Below are 25,632 nucleotides of genomic sequence, written 5' to 3' on the forward strand. Positions count from 1 at the left end.
TGAGGGGATTAGGGGTGGGAGAAAATGCTTTGTAGTGGTTCCACTCTTGCCTCTTGGGCAGATTCAGGATGGTCTCCCTTGGACTGTTGTTATTCAAAATCTGAACTTCTGTCTTGTGTCCCTTGGGGCTCCAGATTGTCTCTGATGTTATTTAACATCTACATGAAACTGCTGGGAGCAATCATCAGGAGATGTGGTGCAGAGTGTTTATCAGTATGCTGATGACACCCAGATCAATTCTTCATATCAACATCACCAGGAGAAGGCATAACCTCACTAAATGCCTGCCTGGAGCAATGATGGGCTGGATGAGAGGTAACAAACTGAGAGTGAATCCAGATAAGACTGAGGTTCTTATTGTGCGGGATCGTAGCTCGGGAGATGATTTTGATCTGCCTGTTCTGGATGAGAGCCAGCGTGGTGTAGTGGTTAAGAGTGCTGGACTAGGACCGGGGAGACCCAAGTTCATATCCCCATTCAGCCATGATACTAGCTGGGTGACTCTGGGCCAGTCACTTCTCTCTCAGCCTAACCTACTTCACAGGGTTGTTGTGGAAGAGAAACTCAAGTATGTAGTATACTGCTCTGGGCTCCTTAGAGGAAGAGTGGGATATAAATGTAATAATAATAATAATAATTAATGGGGTCACACTTCCCGAGAAGAAACAGGTATGCAGTCTGGGGATGCTTTTGGACACATGCCTCTGCCTGGTGTCCCAGGTTGAGGCAGTGGCCAGAGGTGCCTTTTATCAGCTTCGGACGATACACTAGCTGCGTCCGTTGCTTGAGATAAATGACCTCAGAACAGTAGTACATCTGCAGTCAAATCACCTCCAAACTTGATTACTATAATCTGCCCTGTGTGGGGCTGCCTTTGTACATAGTCCAGAAACTACAGTTGGCCCAGAATGTGGCAACCAGGTTGGTATCTGGGTCATCTCAGAGAGACCATATCACTCCTATCTTAAAAAAGCTTCACTGGTTGCCGATAAGTTTCCGGGCAAAATACAAGGTTTTGGTTATAATGTATAAAGACCCAAACAGCTTGGGCTCTGGGTATTTAAGAGAATGTCGTCTTCTCTCTGAACCACACCACCCATTGAGATCATCAGGAGAAGTTCGTCTACAGTTGCCACCAGGTCATCAGGTAGCTACTCGGGGACAGGCCTTCTTCATTGCTGCCCTGAGGATTTGGAACACACTCCCTGCTGAAATAAGATCCTCCCCATCTCTTAAAACTTTTTAAAAGGGCAGTCAAGGCACATTTGTTCACCCAGGCTTTTAACTGTTTTAATTGTTTGATTTTTAATAGTTTTAACTTTTTAAAATTTTAAATTGTTGTAATATTTTAACCTTTTTATTTGCTGTTTTTATCATTTGATTGTAAACCGCCCAGAGTTTTGTGTTTTGGGCATTATACTAACTAACTAACTGAATGAATGAATGAATGGCTATTCACAAAGGTTTGGAGAAGACTATGATCGCCCCCGTTGTTAAGCACACAACATTTAGGGCATTACTAGGCATTGCAGCTAGAAGAGGAATGCATGTCAAATACCTAGTTGTAAAAACAGCCTGGAACAGCCACCAGGCTTCAAAAATACAGAAAGACTGACTTTGTATGCAAGTTGCACAAGAACATATATGGACCTAACAGGCCGCAATGGCCTAGAATGCAAAAATAAATGAAGCACTCATAAATGAAAACTTCACCAGAAACGTAACACACTACTTGGGAATGCAGATAGAGAGAAGATGATGGGAGCTACCTCCTTAGTCAAAGCTGCAAAACAGAAGAAATAATAGAAGACTTTGGAATGAAAGATCCAAAGGCAGTAAGGACTCCCATGGAAACCAGTTACTGAAAGGAGAGCAAAGAACAGAGTAGATTTTTGACAAACAACCAACAATATTGAGAAGTAATTGGGCAGTTGTTATACATTGCCACTGTCACATGACCCATCATTGCAGCAGCAGTTGGGACCTTATGCAGGAAGGTCTTAGCACCATGTCAGAAGGACTGGAATGCAGCGAAAAGGGTTATACGTTACCTAAAAAGAACTTTACACCTTAAGCGATGACTTCCAGCAACTTCTGGAAACTACCTAACTGGATATAGGGACACAGATTGGGCTGGAGACAGTTCCGATAGAAAATATACCAGCAGTTAGGTGTTTTTGCTTGGAGGAGGGCTTATCAGTTGGGCCAGCAGAAAACAAGCTTCAATAACGCTTTCTTCTACATTAGTGGAATACATCACAGCTGCACAAGCTAGTCTAGAAGTAATCTGGCTACAACAACTATTGATGGACTTGGGTCAATGTCCAAGAGAACCAACACAAATCTTGGAAGATAATCAAGGGTATATTGCACTTGCACAAACTGAGAGAGTTTACCGTAGAACCAAGCATATAGATGTGAAGTATCACTTCCAGAAAGACTTACAGGAACAAGGACTCTTAGACCTGCAGTATTGTCCAACTGAGAACATGATGGTGGGAATGCTTATGAAACCTTTGGCCAGAGAGAGGCATTGTAGGGTGTCAAGGGTAATGAACTTAGTGGACTAATGCTTCAGCTGTTGAGAAGGGGTGTTGGGATATGCAATAGCTGCAGCCTAACTTACTGTTTATAGTTTGCATGTAATCTGCTATGAAGCCAGAGGGGCACTGAAGATTCCTCAGTACTGGTTGGTCTAGCTAGGAGTTTCTATTCTCCTTTTTGTTCCTGTTCTTTTGAGTCAGCAAGTTCTGTACTGACCTCTAAGCGTTTGTCTCACAAGTAAAGTTGTCTTAAACCTTTCCCTGGTGTGTGTTCTGAAACCACGCAGACAGCTCACATTCTGCAGCACTCTGGAGTGCAATCTTTGTGTTATCTTTTGTTTATAGTGGATGTTTTAGGGACTTGCCAGTCATAAAGCAAGGTATAAATTATGTTTGTAAAATTAAAATATAATCTGCTTGAACTATATGGCTATTTTCCACTGCATACGTTATAGCTCTCTTGGGACCATTGATTTCAGTTAAACACATTCAACTTGCCAACTGAGATTAGGGGACTTAGAAGCACTTAATTTTGGCTGGGACATCTACTCTTTGTGAAGCATTTTGTGTATTGCTGTAATTATTGTTGTTGCAAACCACTTAGAGACGTGTGTTTTGAGTGGTATAGAAATATGTTAAATAAATAAAAATTGTATGTTTGTTACAAGTCCATACTTCTGATATCCACTATGTTGGCTCCTTTACATTACATTGATGGGATGATTTTGAGAGCGTTTAACTACCTTGGGGGTCCCAGAGGGGTGGGTTTGCTGCTGGAGTATCACTTGGTGGACCACTGTCTCAGGGTCACTCACTAGAACACAAGCATTAGTTCTTGCCATAGACTAGTAATCCACAACCATTCAGACGTTTAGTCTCTCTCACAACAATGTACTATTCAGTCATGAAAGATAGGCTTTGAGTCAGAAGTGTTCATATTGTTCACGGCATTTTAAAGGAAATTGCCTCCTATAAAATGCATATTGTTTGGCAAAATGTTCCCTTTCAGATTCAGTGAGGGTCTATTTATATTGTTGCACAATATGTATGTATATGCAATTGTAAATGTGTCCTGATAGCCCAGGTGCCCAGACTATTCCCATATAAAGCAAAATTACTTTGCAGTCTGCCCTACTCATTTAATCCCTCTTATACAAGAATTTCAGAAAATGGTGAGGGGCCACCATGTGCTTCTATGAACTTAGGAGCATAGGAAGCTGCCATATACTGAGTCAGACCAGCTCAGTATTGTCTTCACAGACTGGCAGCGGCTTCTCCAAGGTTTCAAGCAGGAATCTCTCTCAGCCCTATCCTGGATATGCCAGGGAGGGAACTTGAAACCTTCTGAATCAAATTCTTCCCAGAGCAGCGCCATCCCCTGAGGGGAGTATCTTATAGTGCTCACACTTCTGGTCTCCCATTCATATGCAACCAGGGCAGACCCTGCTTAGCTAAGGGGACAAGTCACGCTTGCTGCCACAAGACCAGCTCTCCTCCTTAATGGACACTTGCTCTTCAATGTAGGAGGCAGCTGATGTGCTTCATTTCGCGCTTCCAGAATCATCATAAGACTATGAAGTTGTGTGTGTGTGTGTGTGTGTGTGTGTGTGTGTTTGTGTGTGTGTGGCCTGACATCAACTATGATTTGATGTAGGTGCCAGGTAAAAACAGTTCTCTTTACTAAGGCTTTCAGTGAACTGAGGTGTGCTCTTGTTACTTTACTTGCATTAAGCTGCTTTTGTTTTATATCCTTAGTTTTATTTTTCATAATTTTGATTATTGTGTTGTGATGGGTCACGCTTTGTTTTAATGTTGACATTGCCTTGAGAATCTTGCAAATGATTGAAAGACAGGGTGAAAATTACTAAAAATTATCTATAATAATTGATAAATTCCCCTATTTTCCCCTTAGCTTTTATTTATTTATTTATTCATTCAATTTATATACTACCCTTCCAAAATGGCTCAGGGCAGCTTACAACAGAATAAAAACAAGTAAAACCAGTTAACAATTAAAATCAAAACTATAAAAACAGAATAAAACCAATTAAACATTCAAACAGCTAAAAACTCTGGAGAACCAGGGCAAACATTAAAACAAATTAAAAACCCTGAAAGGCCAGGCCAAACAGATGGGTTTTAAGGGCTCTCTTGAAGGTCATTAAGGAATTAAGATTACAAATTTCTGCTGGGAGTGCATTCCACAGCCCGGGAGCAGCTAGAGAGAAGGCCTGCCTCTGAGTTGCCACCAAATGAACCGGTGGTAACTGGAGACACACCTCCTCAGATGACCTTAACGTGCGGTGGGGATCGTGTAAAAGAAGGTGCTCTCTAAGATATCTCAGACCCAACCCGTTCAAGGCTTTAAAGGTAGTAACCAACATTTTGTATTTTGCCCGGAAACATATTGGCAGCCAGTGTAACTGTTTCAAAACAGGCATAATACGGTCTCTCCGGGTTGCCCCAGAGACCAATCTGGCTGCCACGTTCTGAACTAACTGAAGTTTCCGGACTACGTACAAAGGCAGCCCCACTTAGAGCGCATTGCAGTAGTCAAGCCGGGAGGTTACCAGCTGATGCACCACTGTTTTGAGGTCATCCTCTCCGAGGAATGGGTGCAGCTGTCGAATCAGCCGAAGGTGATAGAAAGCACTCCTGGCCATGGCCTCCACCTGAGATACCAGGGTGAAGCCTGGGTCCAGGAGTACTCCCAAGCTGCACACCTGCTCCTTTTGGGGGAGTGTAACCCCATCCAGCACAGGAAGATCTAACTCACCCCTCAGATTCTGAGCCCCCCACAATGAGCACCTCCGTCTTGCTTGGATTCAGCTTCTATTTGTTCTCCCTCATCCAGCCCATTACTGCCTGTAGGCAGGCTTTTAGAGAATGAGTGCCATTTCCTGAAGATGGAAAGGAGAAGTAGATTTGGGTGTCATCAGCATACTGATAACACCCAGCACCAAATCTCCTGATGACCTCACCCAGCTGTTTCATGTAGATGTTAAAAAGCATTGGTGACAGAATGGAGTCCCTTCCATATAACGGCTCCTGTTTTGAGGAGCAAATGTCACCAAGCTCCATCTGGAATCTAGCCGAGAGATAGGAGCGGAGTGCAAAGCAGTGCCTCCTATCCCCAACTCCTCCAGGCGATCCAGAAGGATACCATGGTCGATGGTATCGAACGCCACCGAGAGATCCAGAAGAACCAGCAGAGTCACACTCTCTCTGTCGATTCCCTGGTAAAGGTCATCCATCAGGCCGACCAAGGCTGTGTCAACCAGTTTGAAAGCCAGTTTGAAGTGGGTCTAGATAATCAGTTTCCTCCAAGACTGCCTGGAGCTGGTCGGCCACCACCCTCTCAATCACCTTGCCCAACCAAGGGAGATTGGAGATTGGCCTGTAACTGTCCATCACTAAGGGGTCTAGGGAAGACTTCTTTAAGAGTGGTCTAACCATTGCCTCCTTCAGACAGGGGGGCACCTTATCCTCCCTCAGCGATGCATTTATGATATTAACTAGGCCACCTCCAACAATCTCCCTGCTACACAGAAGCAGCCAAGTCAGGCAAGGATCCAGAGAACAGGTGGTAGGCCTCACCGCCCCAAGCAGCTTGTCCACATCCTCAGGAGTCACAGATTGAAACTGATCCAATCTAATACTGCAAGAGAGATTGCTGGACACCTCCTCCATAGACCTTGCAGAAATAATGGAGTCCAAGTCAGCCCAAATACAGGAGATCTTATTAGCAAAGAACCCATTAAAGGCATCACAGCAGAGCAACTCCGGGGACTGATCGGAAGTAGAAGGAGCAGAAACCAAACTCCTCACAACCCGAGATAGCTCCGCCGAGCGTGAACCTGCAGCTGCAGTGTGCGCAGACCAGAATCTCTCTTTTGCTGCGTGCACTGCCACCACATAAGCCTTCAAATGGGTCACATGCTGAATCCTGTCATATTCAAACCGAGTTCTCCTCCACTTGCACTCTAGTCACCTACCCAGCCGCTTCAGCCCCCGTAGCTCCTCAGTATACCAAGAGGCCATTTTTGCAGCAGGTCGGAAGGGACGCTTAGGAGCAATCATGTCTACTGCGCTGTTGAGTTCCCTGTTCCAGGTTCCCACCAGGGTGTCGACAGAATCACCGACCGCACCAACGTCAAAATCCTCCAAGGCCTTTTGAAATCCCGCTGGGTCCCGCAGCCTTTTTGGACGGACCATCTTAATAGGTCCACCACCTATTTTTATGTATATTTTCCCATAAAGATTATTTGTTTAAAGTGATTAAGACTTCATTTTTACTTAAATGTAGATTTTAAAAGTTGTTGAATGCTTGCACAGGAACAGAACTTGGTTCATTGTACTTGTAATTCTTGGTTCATTGTACTTGTACATCAGTAGCACTGTATTATAAGCTGAAAGAGACTTTAAATGGATTCAGGTTGTATAGTATATGAAATTTTCTAGAAGAATTTCTTGCCTCTAAATTTAGGTTATTTTAGAATTATGTTGATCTTAATTAATTTCCCCTCCCAAATTACAGTTTATCTTCCAGATTTTTCTATTTTTTATTAAGAAGAGCCAGCGTGGTGTAGTGGTTAGAGTGCTGGACTAGGACTGGGGAGACCAGAGTTCGAATCCCCATTCAGCCATGATACTAGCTGGGTGACTCTGGGCCAGTTACTTCTCTCTCAGCCTAACCTACTTCACAGGGTTGTTGTGAGAAGAAACTCAAGTATGTAGTATACCGCTCTGGGCTCCTTGGAGGAAGAGCGGGATATAAATGTAATAAACAAAATAATAATAATAATTAATAAATTAAAAGCTTTTATGTTCACTTTTCCAGGACTATTTCTCTACATTCACAAGGGTTTTAGGTCAACACAACACGAGAGAGCCAGCGTGGTGTAGTGGTTAGAGTGCTGGACTAGGACCGGGGAGACCCGAGTTCAAATCCCCATTCAGCCATGAAACTAGCTGAGTGACTCTGGGCCAGTCACTTCTCTCTCAGCCTAACCTACTTCACAGGGTTGTTGTGAAAGAGAAACTCAAGTATGTAGTATAGTATCTGGGCTCCTTGGTAGTATCTGGGCTATGTAGTATCTGGGCTCCTTGGAGGAAGAGTGGGATATAAATGTAAACAAACAAACAAACACAAGCACCTTATATTTGCCCCTTTTGTCTTGATCAATCTCATAGCCACTTAAATAGACAGCTGCCTGTTTGTGTAAATAAATAACATAAAATACTGGTGGGAGACTCTGTGGGTGTTAGCCCCCCGCTGCCTTCTTACTTTAGTAGAAAAGATAAGCATAGTTCTAATCTTCTAAGTAGCACTCAATGCATGTAAGCCATGATTCTATCAAAAAAAATCTATGCTCCCAGATTCACAAATGCTGTGAATCTGTGTCTCCCGCCTCAAGGAGCTGTGACAACTGGCTTTAGCTGATTTGAGCACAAGTATATTGAAGGGGAGATCTTTCCAGTAGGAGAAGAACGAAAGTCACATACACCACTGGTTCTCAATGGAAACAAAGAGAGCTTAGCGGTATTGACAGAATGTTCTGTTTGACTGAAACATCCTTAAAATGTTGGTGGAAAGAACTGATGAAAGAAATCAATTCTGAAGGACACAAAAGGTTGCATGAAGCTCTCACCCCTTTAATCTTCAAGAGGGCAAAGAAGAATTAGGTCTTGGGGCTAGTATGGACTTTTGTGGGTGTAAATGAGCTAATAAATTGAAGCCTGTGAGTAGGTGGTTACATTCATTGGCAACAAAAAGTTTAATGTTGTAACCTGGTTTTTAGGGTTTTTAAATTGTTGTGATTGTTTAATTGCTGTTTTATGATGTTTTAATTGTTAATTGTTTTATACTGTTTTATAATTTTTTGTTTTAACTGTTAACTGATTTTAATGGTTTTGTTTTAATTTAAACTGCCCTGAGCCATTTTGGAAAGGCGGTATAAACAAACAAACAAACAAACAAACAAATAAAAGTACAAAGAAATAAAAATGTTCACAGAGCTACTGAAACATGGTGGTGGAGGATGAAAGTACTATATACACACCAGCTGTAGTTATTATGGTTCCTAAATAAGTGTGTGTGTGTGTGTTTAACTAAATCACCATGATAGCTTCAATCAGCCAGTACTTTGTCCAACTATTTCCTTCTGTGTTTATTTTATTATATTTTCTAAATGACTGCATAATGTTAGTAGCATTCAGAGAAAGGGTTATTCAGTGGCCATATCATTTTTAGGGAGTGATTACTGCTTCAAAGGCTTGTGCTTTTCTTTATGATTTGTTTTTATATAAAATCTGTTGCACTGATAGATGGCACAGACTTGTGCACTTGCTATAATAAACACAGGTTTTCCAATCCACAGCACCATGAGCCCCTGGTGGCGCAGTGGTAAAACTGGCGCCCTGTAACCAGAAGGTTACAAGTTCGATCCTGACCAGGGACTCAAGGTTGACTCAGCCTTCCATCCTTCCGAGGTCGGTAAAATGAGTACCCAGAATGTTGGGGGGCAATATGCTAAATCATTGTAAACCGCTTAGAGAGCTCCGGCTATAAAGCGGTATATAAATGTAAGTGCTATTGCTATTGCTACACACCATCCAGTATTTACAGAAATGTTCTTCAATTAGTAATTTCAACTTTGAAAGATCACAATGTGTTTATAGAGTATTTGGTTATGAAAACATTTAATAAAGAATAACAGTGTGATCCTGTGTGTACACAGAATTTGGAAGTGAATGCTGTGAATGTAATGGAACATACAGGAGGACTTTAATATTTGTGGGGGTTCCATTCCACGGAACAGCCGCGGATATGGAAACTGTGAATATTGAGTCATTGCGACAATGTGGAATTGGGGGTTAGGTTCCTGGTTCGGGGAAAACATCAACAAAACATCAAGTTTCACGGTGTGTGTGTGTGATGCAGAGGAAATCCACCTACCATACTTAGCTACTCCCCCTGAGTCGCACTGTGCTCTGGAATGCCCCCAAATTGGCTGAGAATTGCTGTTTTTTTTTCTTTTTTCTTTTTAAAATGGAGCCATTTTGAGGCTCTGAAACACAAAATAGTGGCAAGAAATGAGCTCCACGGGCATTTCCGGCCACATCGACCTGCAGATATGTGAGGTCTACGTGTTCCCTCCCCTTCCCCCGCCCCCGCACGTATGCTGAAGTTGGGTGTCATATGCGAATCCACAGATAATGAATCCGTGGATATCAAGACCGAACTGTATTTCCTAGCAAGTGTGTGTAGAATAGCAGGCAAAACGTGGTCTTATGTTCAGGTGCAGTTATTTGAAAAATAGATGCCAAATGTAGCTGCTTTTTGAAATTATCTTTCTTTTTGTATGCAGGCCACAGAAACACTATTTCGCATGGGGGTGTCAAGAGGAGCAATTACTCCTTTAAGGCATGGAGAGGTAAGATCATTTTTGTGTTGAATGTGTGGGTACCATTTTAAAACTGAACTTTGCCCAAGATAGTGCCGAATAAATGAGTAAGATTGAGTGATGATTTAAAATAATAATCTGAGAAACAGGTTCTTCTGTAGATCATATATACGATGGCTAATATTTGTGGCAGCATTAAGCATCCACTTCCTTAAGAGTGTGCACTCACTGCATGAGCCTCTTCTTCCTGCCCTGGTGCCCATATGCTGAGATATTGTCCAAACCCACCAGTCTCAACATATCCTACCCTACATCTGTTGAGGAAATGGTTGCTTGTGTGAACTTCAGGTGCCACCATATGTCTGACCCTGCTTTATATGTTCTGTTGTGACCACAAGCACTGTAAAATCAACCTGTAAGTTGCAGACTGAATGTACATGTGTGTGCGTGCACGTGCTGGTTGTATGTCTAGAAGGAGCTTGTGCCTACTCTAGTTGCTGTTTCCACTTGGTGAGGCTTACTTTGTAGGTTGAAAGCCATAACAGGCTGAGTTTTTCAAAATAACTGAAAGATCTGAAGGCATGAAGATAATAGCTTTAGAAATTGGCTGAGTAATTGAAATGTGCTTTGATTGAAAATTCAGTTAGAGCCAGAGCAGAATAAATTAGAGCTTGAAGTGAAGCTCCTTTTGTGTATGAACAACTCTGAAGTGCTAGCCTGGTAGTAAAATCTAGAGGCTAGATCATTGAAGCAGTCTAGTAATTTTCTGGGAGGAAGAGGCAACACAAGTAGGGTCAGCATAGACTCTTTATCTGTGGACAGATCCTTGTTCGCTTTTTTCTTAATTGGTGTAGTTTGGTTTTGTCTTCATTAGTGCAATTTAATTTTTTTGAACAAGATTTAATATGCACCTAATGCATATTAGGCACTGTAAAATGAGAAATCATAACACTGAAACAAATGGTAAGATAATTATTTCTGACAATATGGTAAATGGTGGTGGAATTGCCAGTAGGCAGGGAAAAGCAAGGCAAGTCTTGAATTAATTACAGATCCCAGTGTTGCACTGTGGCAAACAGATTAAAAAATACAATTTGAATGCTAGAAATCACTAAGGGCTCCTCAGGGTTGGCCTATTTCCAGGCCCAGATGGATTTGCAGTTGATAATGCTGAACGTTTGAAGGAAATATTTTCCTTCACTTCCTGCTTACAGCATTTCTACATGCCAAGGGATTCATCTTCTCAGCCTCTGGCTATGAATACAGTTTTCTTTTGTCAACCTTTCCACATAAAAAATCACAAGGGTGTTTTTTTTAAATGTTGAAAGCTGTATTATTTGCTGTTTACATATGGATTACAGAATTATTGACAAGGTTTTGGCACAGGGTTTGGAAATGTTGTTGCCAAGTGTCATTCATCCAAGTGAGACTGATAATTCTTGGAACAGCTTTTCTGTTCAACAACATCCACAGGGTTGTGAAAAATTACCTCAGGACTGGTTATGGCCTTGAAGTTGACTGAACTCCAAGAAGTCTAATAGTATCAGGGGAGGTAATGAAATTCAATAATATAATTGCTTTCAGGATTCAACCTATTTCTCTCCTTGCTGCTGAAGTATTTCTATCAAGGCTCACTTTTGGAAAATGTGTATTGGTTCAGAGGTTGCCTGTTTTTCTTCTAGGTCTTAGGCATTAAATTTGTGTCTGGCTGTTTTTTTTATTTAGTAAAAGGTTTCATCAGCTTTGAACATAACTCAAGAGCACTGGGAATTTACTTTAAGAGCAATGGGCTGCAATTTTATTTCTAGTTGTGTCAGTCTTTCTCCATACCTTAGTTTTCTGTTGTTTTTTTAATTGTCTTGCACTTGTGTTTCAGGGACTGTTACCAAGGTGCCATAGAAGATGCAGGGAGATTGCCTAAATTTATATATACATTGACTCCTATAAAACTTCCAGGATTTGAATTGGTGCACTCGTCATTAAGGAGCGTTGTTTCATAACATATTTTGTCCTCAGCCAAATTATATCATCTGTACAAAAGCTGGAAACTATTTTTGAATATAGCACGTGGGGCACAGTGATGTGCTGGACAAAGGCAATTCTGTTCCACTCTCATGTTGCCCAAAATGGTATGATTCTCAGGCAAGTTCTTGGCCGGAATTTTGCTGTTTGCTTGTTGCTAAGCAGCAATCTCATTTTTTATGAATCTAGTGACAGACTCATATGAGGTATAAAAATATGTAAAATAAAAATAAATAAATAAAATAAATGATGCCCTGTAGTTTCAGTCAAGGCCCTGGAGTTAAAGGTCTGTCTATCTATCTGCCATCCTAAACAATTGTGTGCCCAAACGCCGTAACACTTGCAAGCTTGAGGCTAAAGAATGATAGAAGATGGTGAATTCAGTTGTCATAAATGAGTGGGCATTTCTGTCTCAAGTGTTTGTAATAAGAACACATGTCAGCACGTTTCCTGTTTATTGGCTGCAGAAGAAAACTGAAGGTATAAGATATCCATATCCCTTGAGAAGAGCGCAGTCTGTCTGTGGACAGGGAGTGATATTTGGTTGCTGTGGTAAGGAGGGGTTTGTTTTCCCAAAACATTGTGAAAGCTTGCCTTTAGATTCCTCCCACCATCTCTTTTTCCTCTTAGGGCAAACCGCCAACTTGATTTCTGGAACTGGGCTGCACACCTTTGTATGTTAGGCTGCTGTGGTCAAAATGCATCTCTAAATGCCACTGTTTTCAACATCAGGTTGAGATTGGTCTGGCCCGTACCCAGGTTATTACTGAAAGCAGAGTTTTTGAGGCTTTCCTGCTGCCCATCTTTGTTTTAATGAATGCACTAATAACTTCGTGATTTCTACCCAGATCATGTTGCCCAGGACAGCCAAACAACTGGGATATGGCCAAAGTTGAAACAATATCTTGGCAGCTTCCTGGCAAGCACTGTGAATGTGCTTTTGCCAAGACCCAAGAACAAGACCTGGTGGTGAGGGGACCTGTAACATGTTCCCTGATAGGGTTAGCTCATCTAATCTCCTCTTCTTAATTTCAGACTTGATGTTAATTAGCCTGCTCCCTCATTAGTTTTCAGAGAGAAATCTAGGCTGGTACAAGTCTCTAGGTTTCGTATGCTCCTCCCCTTCACAGGGAAAATGTAATAAATGAATTGGACTGTGCTTGTTTTATTTGAACAGAATAGCTCTCTGGCCATCTGGTCATGTTGCCTTCTCTCCGGGACAGATCTGGTGGTCAAAGAGGGCACCCTGTTCAAACCAGAGTAGCCTGGTTTATTAATTACTTTGTGGTGATGAGAGACGTATCCGAAACTTTTAATGGGTTGAAATTTCTCTCCAGGATGTGATGCATGGTTAGGACTAAAAGAGGTCTTCGATCTATATGCTGATCTTGAGTTACCAGTACCTGTGTGGCCAATGAGGTTATCTACCTCCGCTGAATGAAGGGAGATGATACAGCCTAGAAACACACTTCAGGTCCTGGAATGTTGCCCCCCCACCCCCCCCCAAAAAAGTGTGTGTGTGGGGGGCTTTTTTGTGGCAAAGCATGCTCTTCTGCAGGAGTATATTCTTCCCACACTTGAAACATGATTTGCATTAGTGTTGTGTTTGTCTTCTCTGGTTTAATGGCTTTGCCCAGCAGTTTCCACCAGTGAGTGATAATGAGCAAAGGAAGGGGCTGAAGAGCTGGCAACTTTAAGCACAGGGAGGCCCAGTTACCCCTGCTATCTGGAAGAGAGGCACTTTTCAAAGTGACGGTTCTCTTTATATTTAGCAGGAGAGAGTAACTAGCCCTATTCAACCCCAGCACATCTCTCCAGTTAGCTATTGCTGGTGTCTACTTTGTTTTTCTCTTTAAATTGTGAGCCCTTTGGGCAGGAGTGTAGGAAGGCTGGTGGAGGCCCAGGGTCATAGAAGGTGGGCTCACCCCTCCCCACCTGCCACCAACACCGCCAGCCTCCTCCCGCCATGCACACTATCCACAAATGGCCACACCCTTTCTGACTGCATCATCATGTTGACACAGGGAGCATGGCTGGTGCTAGGCCCAGATGAGCCGCCCATCCAGTTGTCTAGCAATTTCTTCATGCTGACCAGCTGGGTGCTTTTTTCTCTCCCTCACTTGTGCTAAACAGCTGGATTCGCGAAGAAAGTGCTAAATAGCTGGATGGGTGCTGCACACCAGCAGAAGAGGGCACAGAGCTTGGCGGCAGTGGGGAGGGAGGGTGAGTGGGAGTGGAGCTTGACAGCGGTGTGCAGGGGCAGGAGTGGTGATTGGCAGGGGCCGTAGCAGCACTTGGGGCATGGGGGTGCCTGGAGGAGGAGTGAGGGGCACTTTGACAGGCCCCAAAGCCTCGTGGCCCAGGGACATTTATCTCCCTTTGTTCAGTGGTGGCTACGCCACTGCCTCTGAGGACATAGAACCATCTGCTTCTTATTCTTTTTCTTTTAAAATCACTTTGTAAACCTTTTGCTGAGAAGCCATATGTAATTTGTAGTAGTAGTGTAGCCCATTAGGAGCTAAAGTGCTAGAACTAGGACTGAGTCAAAATCGCCTCCCCCCCATTTTTTCCTGCCCCATTTAAAAACATGGAGGGTATTTTAATGATTATTTGGGGGAGAGGTAGGAACAAATTGTGAAAGTGTGTGTGTGTGTGTGTGTGTGTGTGTGTGTGTGTGTGTGCGCGCGCGCGTGCACACACACACTCTTTCACAGGTGGTGACTGAGAAGACCTCTTCTATTGTCACTGCTATGAAATACAGACAGAGATGAAGAAGAAAGGTAAAGGTGATGAGAGTTAAAGAGTTGTCTCTTACCAAAACCACCCAAATGTCTTGCAGAACGCTGTTGCCTCTGGTCCAGTCCTAACTGGAACTCCTGCCCAAGTCAGGATCCATTATTCCTGTTAAAGGGAGCAGATATGTATGACATCTACATAGTCCATTAATGTTTTATGAAGCTTTTCCACTTCTTTTTGGGACCTTTAGATTTAGGATGGGGAGTGGTCACCTCGATTCAGAATGCTGCCTAGCACCATGTTTCTCAGACAACTTTCTGAATCCATGCATCATCTCTTGTGTATTCTCCTCAAGAGCTCTGGAGAGAGATCTGAAAGGTCCACTAAACTTAAATGGCTCATGGCAAACCACCACATTATGGCATCATGTGTATATTTGTGAGTGATGCATGTGTGAGTGTGGTACAAGAAATGTGCATGCATTAATGGAGAGGAGGGTGTGGAGATATATTTTCAAATGTAATGAGGGGTGTGTGTGTGTGTGTGTGTGTGTAAACATGAGATACTTAGTATGTGGCTGTGAATGAGTTGGGAGTTGGAATCTATCCCTGTGTGTGAGGAGAAGTGCTCTGTGATTGGGGTGTATGTGGATGGAATGAAGGGGAGGCATTTATGTGTTAATGGAAGAGAGTGACAAATATGAGGCTTAATGAGACTTCATGGAAATTTCTACTCCCATGTGACATAGTATGTTCAACTCTTGATGAAACTCCCTGTTTCATAAGATGGCATAGAGTCATACATAATAAACTAAGTTTGAACAAGCTTTATTTCAGCCTAATCTGTTTCAAATAATTGCTGCGATGATAAAACACTTCTCTGGATGCAAATGGAATAGATAATGTTTACTGTTTGTTATCTGTAAAACACACTTCTTCATTTTTAAGCACCTTGACTTAAAAGCATTTAAAGAAAAATGAAACGTCAAATCTCTTTTTGTGTCCTGTGCAATTCAAACAATGTAGCAATGCTGAAATGTTCGTTTTAAACAAGACAGCTCTTCTTTAAGGGTAGGAATGTATTCTTGACACTGTTGAATTATTGTGCTGTCCTTTTATTTTTAACTCTTGTCTTAGTAACATAATGATCCGTCTGTCTGACAAAATGTATTGTGCATGAGAGGGAACTGCAGTTCATAAACTGCTTCCTTTTTAGACTGTTAAAAAGCAGTGAAAGTAAAACTGAAGCTGATTCTGATTTAATTAATATTGTTTTCCGCTCTCTCTCTTTTCTCCTTTTTTGTATAGTTTCAGCTTGAGGGCATGCCAGGCTCCAGTCACAGGCATATTATAGAGCAAAATAGTGATGTGATCCTAGACATCTGATCTCCTCACCCCTCTCCTTCCTATCACAAAGATGTCATTATTATCATGGGTTCAAAAGTTCTGTTCTCACGGATAGCTCAGTCATCTCCAGTTGCTATTTGCTGTTGTTTGAATGTTTTGTTGCTGTTTGTTAATTTATGGAGAAGATAACAGATTTTGCATTCTAAATGTACTTTTTCTTTGTACACACAGTAATGATTGTGATTACAGTAGCGCATTAGCAGCTCTAGTCTAGATAGGTCTCTGATTTTTAGAAACAGATGAGGTTTAAGAATATGGTCCTGCAAGCTGAAGTGTCTCACACTTGATTGTCTCAGATTTGACATTTGTGGCAAATTGTGTAAAAACATTCCCTGGAATGCTTGATCAGAGTGTGAGAAGTGATACAGTACTTTTGCTAGGATTCTGTAACCCTGTAATATTGTTAACATGTATGCTTGAAAAGTGGCAAGTGAAGATTAAGTGGAAGTTAATACTTTGGAATTTGGAAGAGGCCTATGACGATGCCAGCCATTTGTTGGGGCTGGCTTCCACCCCAGCAAATGAGTAATTACTAATGATTTGCATTATATACAAGTTAAGCTATTCCAGGAAGGAAGAGAAGAGCCAAAACAAATGCAACAAAACAAAGATAAAACTGCTCCTCTATAGCTCATGTTATGTTTCTAGAATTAGCTTTGCTTTTGGAAATCTTCCTAAATTCTTTTGACTGCACAGATCAAAACATTCTATTAAATAAAACAAGACTTTCTACACCTCGAGAGAAGTACATTCTCCTTGATGCTTTTAAAATGCATCCTCAGCACCTTTGTGTTGATATCTCTTGGCTCTATGCTTATGCTTTCTGGAATGTATGATTCTTTGAGAGTATTAATGAATAAATGTTGTTTTGAATATCAACATTTCTCCTCAAGCCAGCTGAGAAGTATTATAGTGGGTTCCAGTAGTCAAAGAACCCAATCATTTATTTTTGGAAAGTTTGTTGCTTTCCAACTATCCAGTTGAATATTTTTGATGCATATGTTGGTTGACATTCTGACTAACCAACCTCTAGTGTTCAGTACTCCTAACAGGGATTCCCAGATGTTGACTACAACTGCCATAATCCCCAAGCAAAAACCTTTGCAGCTGGGAATTCTGAGAGTTGTAGTCAACAACATCTGAGAATCCCTGTGAGAGGGAACACTGCTAGTGTTCCATGTGGAGTGCTGGTCTTGCATGTTGCAGACTAGCAGCACTTTACTGGTCGTGTGTGTTTGCTGAGCACCTCTGCCCTTGGAAGCACTCCCTGCAACCTGCAAGTGGTTCCTTGGTGGGGTTAAGAACATAAGAACATAAGAACAGCCCTGCTGGATCAGGCCCAAGGCCCATCTAGTCCAGCATCCTGTTTCGCACAGTGGCCCACCAGATGCCATTGGGAGCCTACAGTCAGGAGTTGAGGGCATGCCCTCTCACCTGCCATTACTCCCCTGCAACTGGTACTCAGAGGCACCCTGCCCTTGAGGCAGGAGGTGGCCTACAGCCCTCCGACTAGTAGCCATTGATAGACCTCTGCTCCATGAAGTCATCCAAACCCCTATTAAAGCCATCCAGGTTGTTGGCTGTCACCACATCCTGTGGCAGAGAGTTCCACAAGTGGATCACGCGTTGTGTGAAAAAGTACTTCTGTTTGTTGGTCCTAGACCTTCTGGCAATCAATTTCATGGAGTGACCCCTGGTTCTAGTGTTGTGTGAGAGGGAAAAGAATCTCTCTCTCTCCACTTTCTCCACACCATGCATGATTTTATAGACCTCTATCATGTCTCCCCGCAGTTGTCTTTTTTCTAAACTAAAAAGCCCCAGGTGTTGTAGTCTTGCCTCATAGGAAAGGTGCTCTAGTCCCCTGATCATCTTGGTTGCCCTTTTCTGTACCTTCTCCAGTTCAACAATGTCCTTTTTAAGATGTGGTGACCAGAACTGTACGCAGTACTCCAAGTGTGGTCGCACCATAGTTTTGTATAAGGGCATTATAATGTTAGCCGTTTTATTTTCAATCCCCTTCCTAATGATCCCTAGCATGGAAAGGCCTCAGGGAGCACTGTTGGGGCAGGGGGAAAGAGTTGGAAATCCCCACCGCCTCACGATCAGAGAAGGCCTGCTAGTATGCAGTGCCAAAGTGCCAGCACTCCTCAAGGAGCTGCAGTGCTTTGTTAGGGTGTCGACCCCTGAAGGTACAAATAACTTGCTTCTTAGTTAACATTTTTGTTGCATTGCACAGCCTTCTGCTTCTTTGTGATCCCACCGAGGCATGTTCAACGTGTTCCCTTCCACCTTAGTTACATCAGATTGGTGATTGTATGCACAGCTGTTTGTGCATATGTTTAAATATTTCAAAGAATAGCCCGTATTTTATGAGAAGAGGAAAAACTGTCTTTAAGAACTATATTAGAGGTGTGCTGACAAATATGGGTTTTTTTTTTGGTTGGGCTTGGCTGAAAAAGTGTTGTGAAAAAGTGTTGTGAACCAGTGATCCCTAAGAGAATGAACAGCAATTCTCTTCCTCTTGCCTATGTTTTTTGCAACTTGCTTGAACAGTTATTGTGGCTGGCGTTCTTTCTGTCCAATAAAGCCAAGGGATAATAATAAAAAGAAGTGGCAGATGTGGAATTACAAGGCTGTGTGGGTTTAGGGAATGGGAACTCTAGGTTACTCCTCCTGGGGAACAACTGCAAAAAGCATTTCTCAGAATCTCTGAAAATTTGTAGACCCATATTGTTGTAGGATGCACTGGGAAATGCAGTGACCCCAAACATTGAAGTTGGAAGCAAATATGTTTGAATGCTTTAGGGACATTTTAAGCTTGTGATGAGTTCAGACATCTGCAAGTGCTTTAATTCTGCGAGTCAGTGTTTGTCATTCTTCCAAAAAAAAGTGGTGGTGCGCAGGGAAGAATCTATACATTTTTGTTGCTAATGCAACAAAGTGTTGCCAACTTTTGAATTAAAATATTATGGTTTCTGGCCAGTGCCAAGTGGCAGAGTCTGGAATAAGTCAGGTGGAAGAACTAATAGCAAAATTGTTAGAGTCTGAGCCTTTGCTTGAGCCCTACTGCTGGTTGAAGGATTTGTATCATCAATTGGGTGTAAAAGCAACCCCCCACCCCTGCTCCACAGCTGCTGCCACCAAATTGCTACACTGATCTGCTATCCACCTATGTTTCCTCCTTTGGCTCAGCATTTGTGAGGGGTGGGGAGTACAAAAGGAAGACCACATATGCAATGTGTGAAATAGTATGCTTGAGCTGAACTCAACATCCTGCTTCCATAAGGGTTGTAGGTGAAAACAAAGCCCGACATCTGGACTCACATTGTCTGCATGTGGCAGTGCAAGATCCAGGCTACCACTGCGCTGTTGCTTGATCGGTGGGAGGCTGTCTCCCTCCCTCTGAAGCCCATTTGGGCTTCACCAAAAATTGTCCCTGTGGGTTGCACCAATGTTGCTACTTCACAAATGAAATGAAATAGCCCAACATTACTTTCAGTCTGGCAAGTGGCAACAAGTGCACATTCACTTAAAAATCTAAAATTCTGCTTCAGTAGTTCGAAGCCAGCATTTTTCTTGAATGGGTTTAGTGGTGGAAAAAGGTATTCCAGGGTATTCAGCTGTGTGTGAAAGCTGCATAAATACTTATTTTGCACAATTTTATAACTTTGAAAACTACGAAGTGAAGGAGGGCCATCGTTCAGTGTTGGAAGTGCATGCAGAAGGCCCCAGATGTACTATTCATTCATTCACTCACTCACTCACTCACTCACTCACTCACTCACTCACTCACTCAATTTATATACCACCCTTCTTGAAGTGACTCTGTTTCCAGCACTGTAAGGAGTTGTTCACTGGTACCAGAGGAACTTGATGCTGGCTGGAGGAAGCAAAGGGGATGCCAGGAGGGAGTGAAAGGGATGCTGGGAGAATGCATAAGGGCATCTGGGAAATGCAGTTTATCCCCCTCAGTCCTCCCAGTTTCTCTTCACTGCCTCCCAGCATCTTCTTTACTTCTAGCTAACATTGAGCGTCTCCAGTTCTGCTGAAACCCCACCTTCCCGTGCTAGAAACAGAAGATATTGTCCAGAGAGAGCCATGGGGGAGCTCCCACCCACTCCCGCAGGACTGCGGAGTTGCTACAAAATCATTGGCATTGAAAGGTCCAATGCACAACCCTATAATTTAGTTACAAGTAAATTAACTCATTAACAAATGAGATCCCTTAAGTAAGGAATTCAGTATTTTGTCCTTTTTAAAAAAACACCACCTCCTTTCAGGGAGAGGAGAGCTGGCCTTGTGGTAGCAAGCATGACTTGTCCCCTTAGCTAAGCAGGGTCCGCCCTGGTTGCATATGAATGGGAGACCACATGTGAGCACTGTAAGATATTCCCCTTAAGGGATGGAGCCGCTCTGGGAAGAGCAGAAGGTTTCAAAGTTCCCTCCCTGGCAGCATCTCCAAGATAGGGCAGAGAGAGAGAGTCCTGCCTGCAACCCTGGAGAAGCTGCTGCCAGTCTGTGAAGACAATACTGAGCTAGATAGACCAATGGTCTGACTCAGTATATGGCAGCTTCCTATGTTCCACCTTGGTAGTATAATGTATTTGGAATAATATATGGGAGCCTTAATTTAGACACAAAAGGCTAATTTCAAATGGCTGTTTATTGTAATAAATTTTAGTCACTTAAAAAGTGAATTCGTCAGAGTACTATTTACATTGAAGCATCCAGTATAGCCTAAGTGCTGCCTTTGAACTTAGATTGGTTTTGCAAGGCAATATAATTGCATCTTATTCTTCAATATTGTGGATAAATTTGAGTTCATGATTGTGTAAGGAATTACTGCTGAGGCAGCCTTCATAGGACCGGATCTGTGTCTGGCTCTGGTGCTTCAGTCAGAAGTTCCATTAACCTAACTTAACCAAAATGCACACCAATTGGACTACACCAGTGGGAAGAGGAGGGAGGGAGGGAGAGAGAGTTATCGACTGGATTTTTGAGAACTACTTTGCTGCACGTGGAATGTGGCTGGCTGGCTTTCTAAGTCGGATGGCAGCGCTGTGGTCCAATTCATCTCCAGTTTGGACATCCTCCCCTTACAGGAGACCTGGACAACAGGGGATATTGTTCTGGAAGGCTTTCGGGTAGTTTGTAATCCAGCCACCCCGAGTGTAAAAGGGGGACAGGCAAAAGGAGGTTTGGCAGTTCTGGTAGCCTCCTCCTTAAATGTTACACTGACCCCGCTGCCCTCTCCTGTCCCTTGGGCATTGGTGGTTCTCCTGCAGTTTGGGCCTTTTCAGATATTGTTATTCATTGTTTACTCTCCCTCTCAGCAGAGATACTCACATACAAGATCTATCTGGCATAACCTACATATATGTACATAGAGGCTTGCGCTGAAATGTATCCCAGGGCCTCCTTACTTTTGGGAGGTGATTTTAACGCTAGGCTGGGCCAAGATGACATTATGTTGTATCATTATTTTAAGCAGGTCCAGCCAGAGGAATCTAGGCCATCTATGCTTCCCCCGCGACTTGCTAAGGATAGGGTTTGTAACCTGGCCGGTCTGTGCCTTGTCCAGCTGGCAACCTGCTTTGATTTAAACATTTTGAACGGTGCAGTTCCTGGCGATCGTCCTGCAGAATTTACTTTTTGGGCAGGCCGGGGTCTCTCCACCATTGACTGTTGGCTTTCTTCCCATGATTTGGTACCATATGTGGAGCAGTTATCAGTACTTCCATACCCCGACAGTGATCATTTCCCTGTTTTGTTAAGGATTAAGATCCCTTCTAGGAGCATTCAATCTTGGGAATGTTCCCGCTAGTGCTGTGCCCGAACCGGTCCGGCAGCCATTCCAAAGAATGGCCGAACTGCCGGACCGGTCCGGCCCTGCCTGGTTCGGGTCCGGGTGGGGGGTATGTCTTTAAGGGCGGGGAGGGCTTGCTTAGCCCTCCCGCCTCCTTGCCCCCGCCAGCGCCCGTATTGTACAGTATAGGGGCGCTGGAAACCAGCCGCCCCCCCCGCCGCGGCGGCGGCGAAATAACCCCTAAAACCAGCCAGCCCTCCCTCCCTCCCAGCTAGCTGCCCGCCCGCCTGCCCACCCACTCACCCAGTCGCTCACCTGGTCGCTGGATAAAAAGCGAGAGGAGCTCCGGCACAGAGCTCCTCTCGCTTGGAAGGCCTCCAGCAGAATGGTGGCTTGCGCGCGCGCGCATGTGCGCGCCACAAACCACACCATTCTCCGGAGGCCCGGTCTACCTGCCGGTAAAGGGCCGGGTAGACCGGGCCTCCGATCGCTGGGTAGACCAGGCCTCTGGCGATCGGAGGCCCAGTCTACCCAGCGATCGGAGGCCCGGTCTACCCGGCCCTTTCCCGGCGGGTAGACCGGGCCTCCGGAGAACGGCGTGGTTTGCGGTGCGCGCATGCGCGCGCGCAAGCCACCATTCTGCTGGAGGCCTTCCAAGCGAGAGGAGCTCTGTGCCGGAGCTCCTCTCGCTTTTTATCCAGCGACCGGGTGAGCGACTGGGTGAGTGGGTGGGTGGGCGGCCGGGCAGCTAGCTGGGAGGGAGGGAGGGCTGGCTGGTTTTAGGGGTTATTTCGCCGCGGCGGCGGGGGGGCGGCTGGTTTCCAGCGCCCCTATACTGTACAATACGGGCGCTGGCGGGGGCAAGGAGGCGGGAGGGCTAAGCAAGCCCTCCCCGCCCTAAAAACAAGGCCCCCCTTCGGTGCCGGTCCGGACTTCTCCGGACCGTGCACATCCCTAGTTCCCGCACCAATTGTACTCCAACTCTGGGCGGGATTCGGGTGAACTGGAACTCTAGATGGGCTGCTTCGACTCACATCCTATTAAATTCAAAGGAGATGAGGTGTAGCCGGGAAAAGCTTTTAGATGAAGCTGGAGGCTCTGGAGTTTTAGATTATTATCACCATCTGATACAACGTATCCAGGAGCATTCGCCATCTGCAGCAGGTGTGTGTATTGCTCTACTTTATGCAGATGCTGCTGCTATTTTAGCTAGGACCGCGGTGGGCCTGAGGCGAGCATTGAAAAAATTAGCCCTCTACTGTAGAGCCAATTATCTTTTGATCAATCACTCAAAATCCAAAGTCATGATTTTTTCAAGGAGGCACAGGCTATTAAGATGATCGATTGAGGATCAACAGTTAGAACAGGTCTATACATATAGATATTTAGATGTGACCCTAAGGAAGGTGTGACCCTAAGGTGTGACCCTGTATGGAAGGCGCATACAGATCAAGTTACTCTTACTGCACGGAGAAGTTCTCTGGCTATCCGGAGATTTTTCTATTCTAAAGGAGGTGAGATCATTTCAGCCGCCTGGAAATTATTTGCTGCCAAAGTTAGGAGCCAGCTATTATATGGGGTGCAACTTGGTCCTTTTCCTTCATACAAGTCTATGGATGTGGTTCAAAATGACTTCCTTAGGACTCTACTTAGAGTACCTAGATGTGTCCCCAATGCATTATTAAGGTTTGAGTTGGGTGTTCTGAAGATCGAGGTCTGGGCCTAGTTGTCTATTTTGACCTATTGGCTTAAAGTCAGATTTCCCCCCCGAGGATGGATTTCTCTTATCTTGGCTGATGTATTCCAGCCCACTTTGGGACCAGGCTATCCAGGACAAAATTGTGTCCTTGGGTCTGTCTGTGGACTACCTGGTCCTGTTAAGTCACAACCAGGCCAGGCAGATCCTGAAACAAAGACTCTTGGACTTCGAAATCCAACAAGAACTTTCCCGAATCCCTGATTGTACTAAAAGGAGGCTGGGTTTGAGAAGTTCTAGTTGGGGCCCTGCTGCTTATTTGAATGCCCTGAGCTTGACATGCTATCAGAGGGCCTTTTTTAGAGCAAAATTTGATATGTTACCTTCAGCGGTGCTCTCAGGGAGGTTTCTGGGGATTCCTAGAGAGGATAGATTATGCCCATGTGGTATGGGGGAAGTTGAATCCATCCAATATGTTTTCTTGCACTGTCCATTATATAGAAATTTAAGATGTTCCTTACTTACTCCTCTTCTGACTCCCTTCCCAGGTTGCTCTAGAGATTTTTATGTTTCCTATCTTCTTGCGGATAGAACTTTAGATGACACCTTTAAGGTGGCTAAATTCTGTTCTATGGCAGTACTGTTGTGGCAGCGAGCTTTTCCTTGATTAATTTTAAAATTTTATTGATCATTTGTTTGTGGATATTCATCTATATATTTAAATATTTCACTTCCTTATTGTATTTCTCTATGCTATGAGATGTTTTGTTATGTTATGTTATGCTGACCTTGGGTCGCAAATAAAGAACTTTGACTTTGACTGCTGAGGCAGCCTTCATAGGACCAGATCTGTGTCTGGCTCTGGTGCTTCAGTCAGACGTTCCATTAACCTAACTTAACCAAAATGCACACCAATTGGACTGCACCAGTGGGAAGAGGAGGGAGGGAGAGAGAGTTATCTACTTTTTGGTTGTAACTATTAGAAGTATGTAAAATGTATGTTAGACTGAACTGTGCAAAATTAAAAGCAAGATACTCCTTGTTAGTAATGTAAGAGTTGAGGCAGACCTAGTATGATCAGTTGCACAACCCATTCCCCACAGAGTGAGCCCAGCTTCTGCCTGGCTTTGTAACTGAAAAGACAGACATAGGTATACCACCAAGGTGAGTTCTGGCTCAGGAGCCACTCTTGCCCCTCAGGTGGTCTGTCCATTTTTTTTAAAGTGCTGTATGGACACTTATCTGTTCACTTATTGCCCTATTGTTTTTAAAAAGACCTTTTTAAAAGTGCAAAATTGCTCTGAGGTTTGTGGTTGGGGGGTGGATTGCTCATGAAAACCCACAAACAGCTGGTTTTTGCTTAAAATGTACTGGCTTCTTGTTTTTCCACAGCATGATTCTGGAGATTAATAGGTATATTTGGATGCAAGGCAGTGAGGGCAATTCCAGAGTGTCCTCACTGCACTAAAATGTTATGTCTTCCCTTTTTTTAAAGCCTGTCTTGCTCTGCCAGTCGGTGGTTTGTCTAACCAGTGATGTGCACGCTTTGTTTACATTTTCCCTTGGCAGCCCTCTGCCAAACCACTAACTCTGTTTTAAACATGGTGATGTTAAATTTCATTCTTCTTGGCGAAAGAGAGCAGCAACTGTGGAAATATAAGCAAAGCCACCCATCTGTGCATGCACAGCCTCTATTGCTGGATTGTGGCCATTAGTATTGACCTTCCAGTGCCCAGAGTTGGCGCCTTCATTTTTATTTCACTTAGTGTGTCAGTATTTCATATATCTTTGTAGGAAATAAATATAAATTAAGAACAAAACAGTGATAAATGCCTCTTGCAGTAACCATAAAGTAAGTAGCTTGTAGTTGCTCATTTTTTTCACTTGCTTTTTTGGGAAACAACCTTTTTTATGGTTGTTTTTTTACTTCAAGGAGTACATCTGGTTTAGCAATTTGCACAGACATATGGCACAAATTAGTCTCCTATATAGAAGCTTCTGTTATAGCAGTGGGCCT

The 25,632-nt window shown here is 43.6% G+C and overlaps 1 protein-coding gene across 2 annotated transcripts in view; it reads left to right on the forward strand.

Moving 5' to 3' along the window:
- TMEM135 (transmembrane protein 135) overlaps positions 1 to 25,632 on the forward strand; it is a 255,810-nt gene that overhangs the window by 88,240 nt on the left and 141,938 nt on the right. For both annotated transcript variants that reach the window (XM_053307850.1, XM_053307851.1), the window contains exon 5: positions 9,914 to 9,979. In XM_053307850.1, the coding sequence (XP_053163825.1) occupies positions 9,914 to 9,979 (66 nt within the window). The remainder of the gene's footprint in view (positions 1 to 9,913; positions 9,980 to 25,632) is intronic.

The sequence above is a fragment of the Hemicordylus capensis genome, chromosome 3 (genome assembly GCF_027244095.1).
Source record: "Hemicordylus capensis ecotype Gifberg chromosome 3, rHemCap1.1.pri, whole genome shotgun sequence".
NCBI lineage: Eukaryota > Metazoa > Chordata > Lepidosauria > Squamata > Cordylidae > Hemicordylus > Hemicordylus capensis.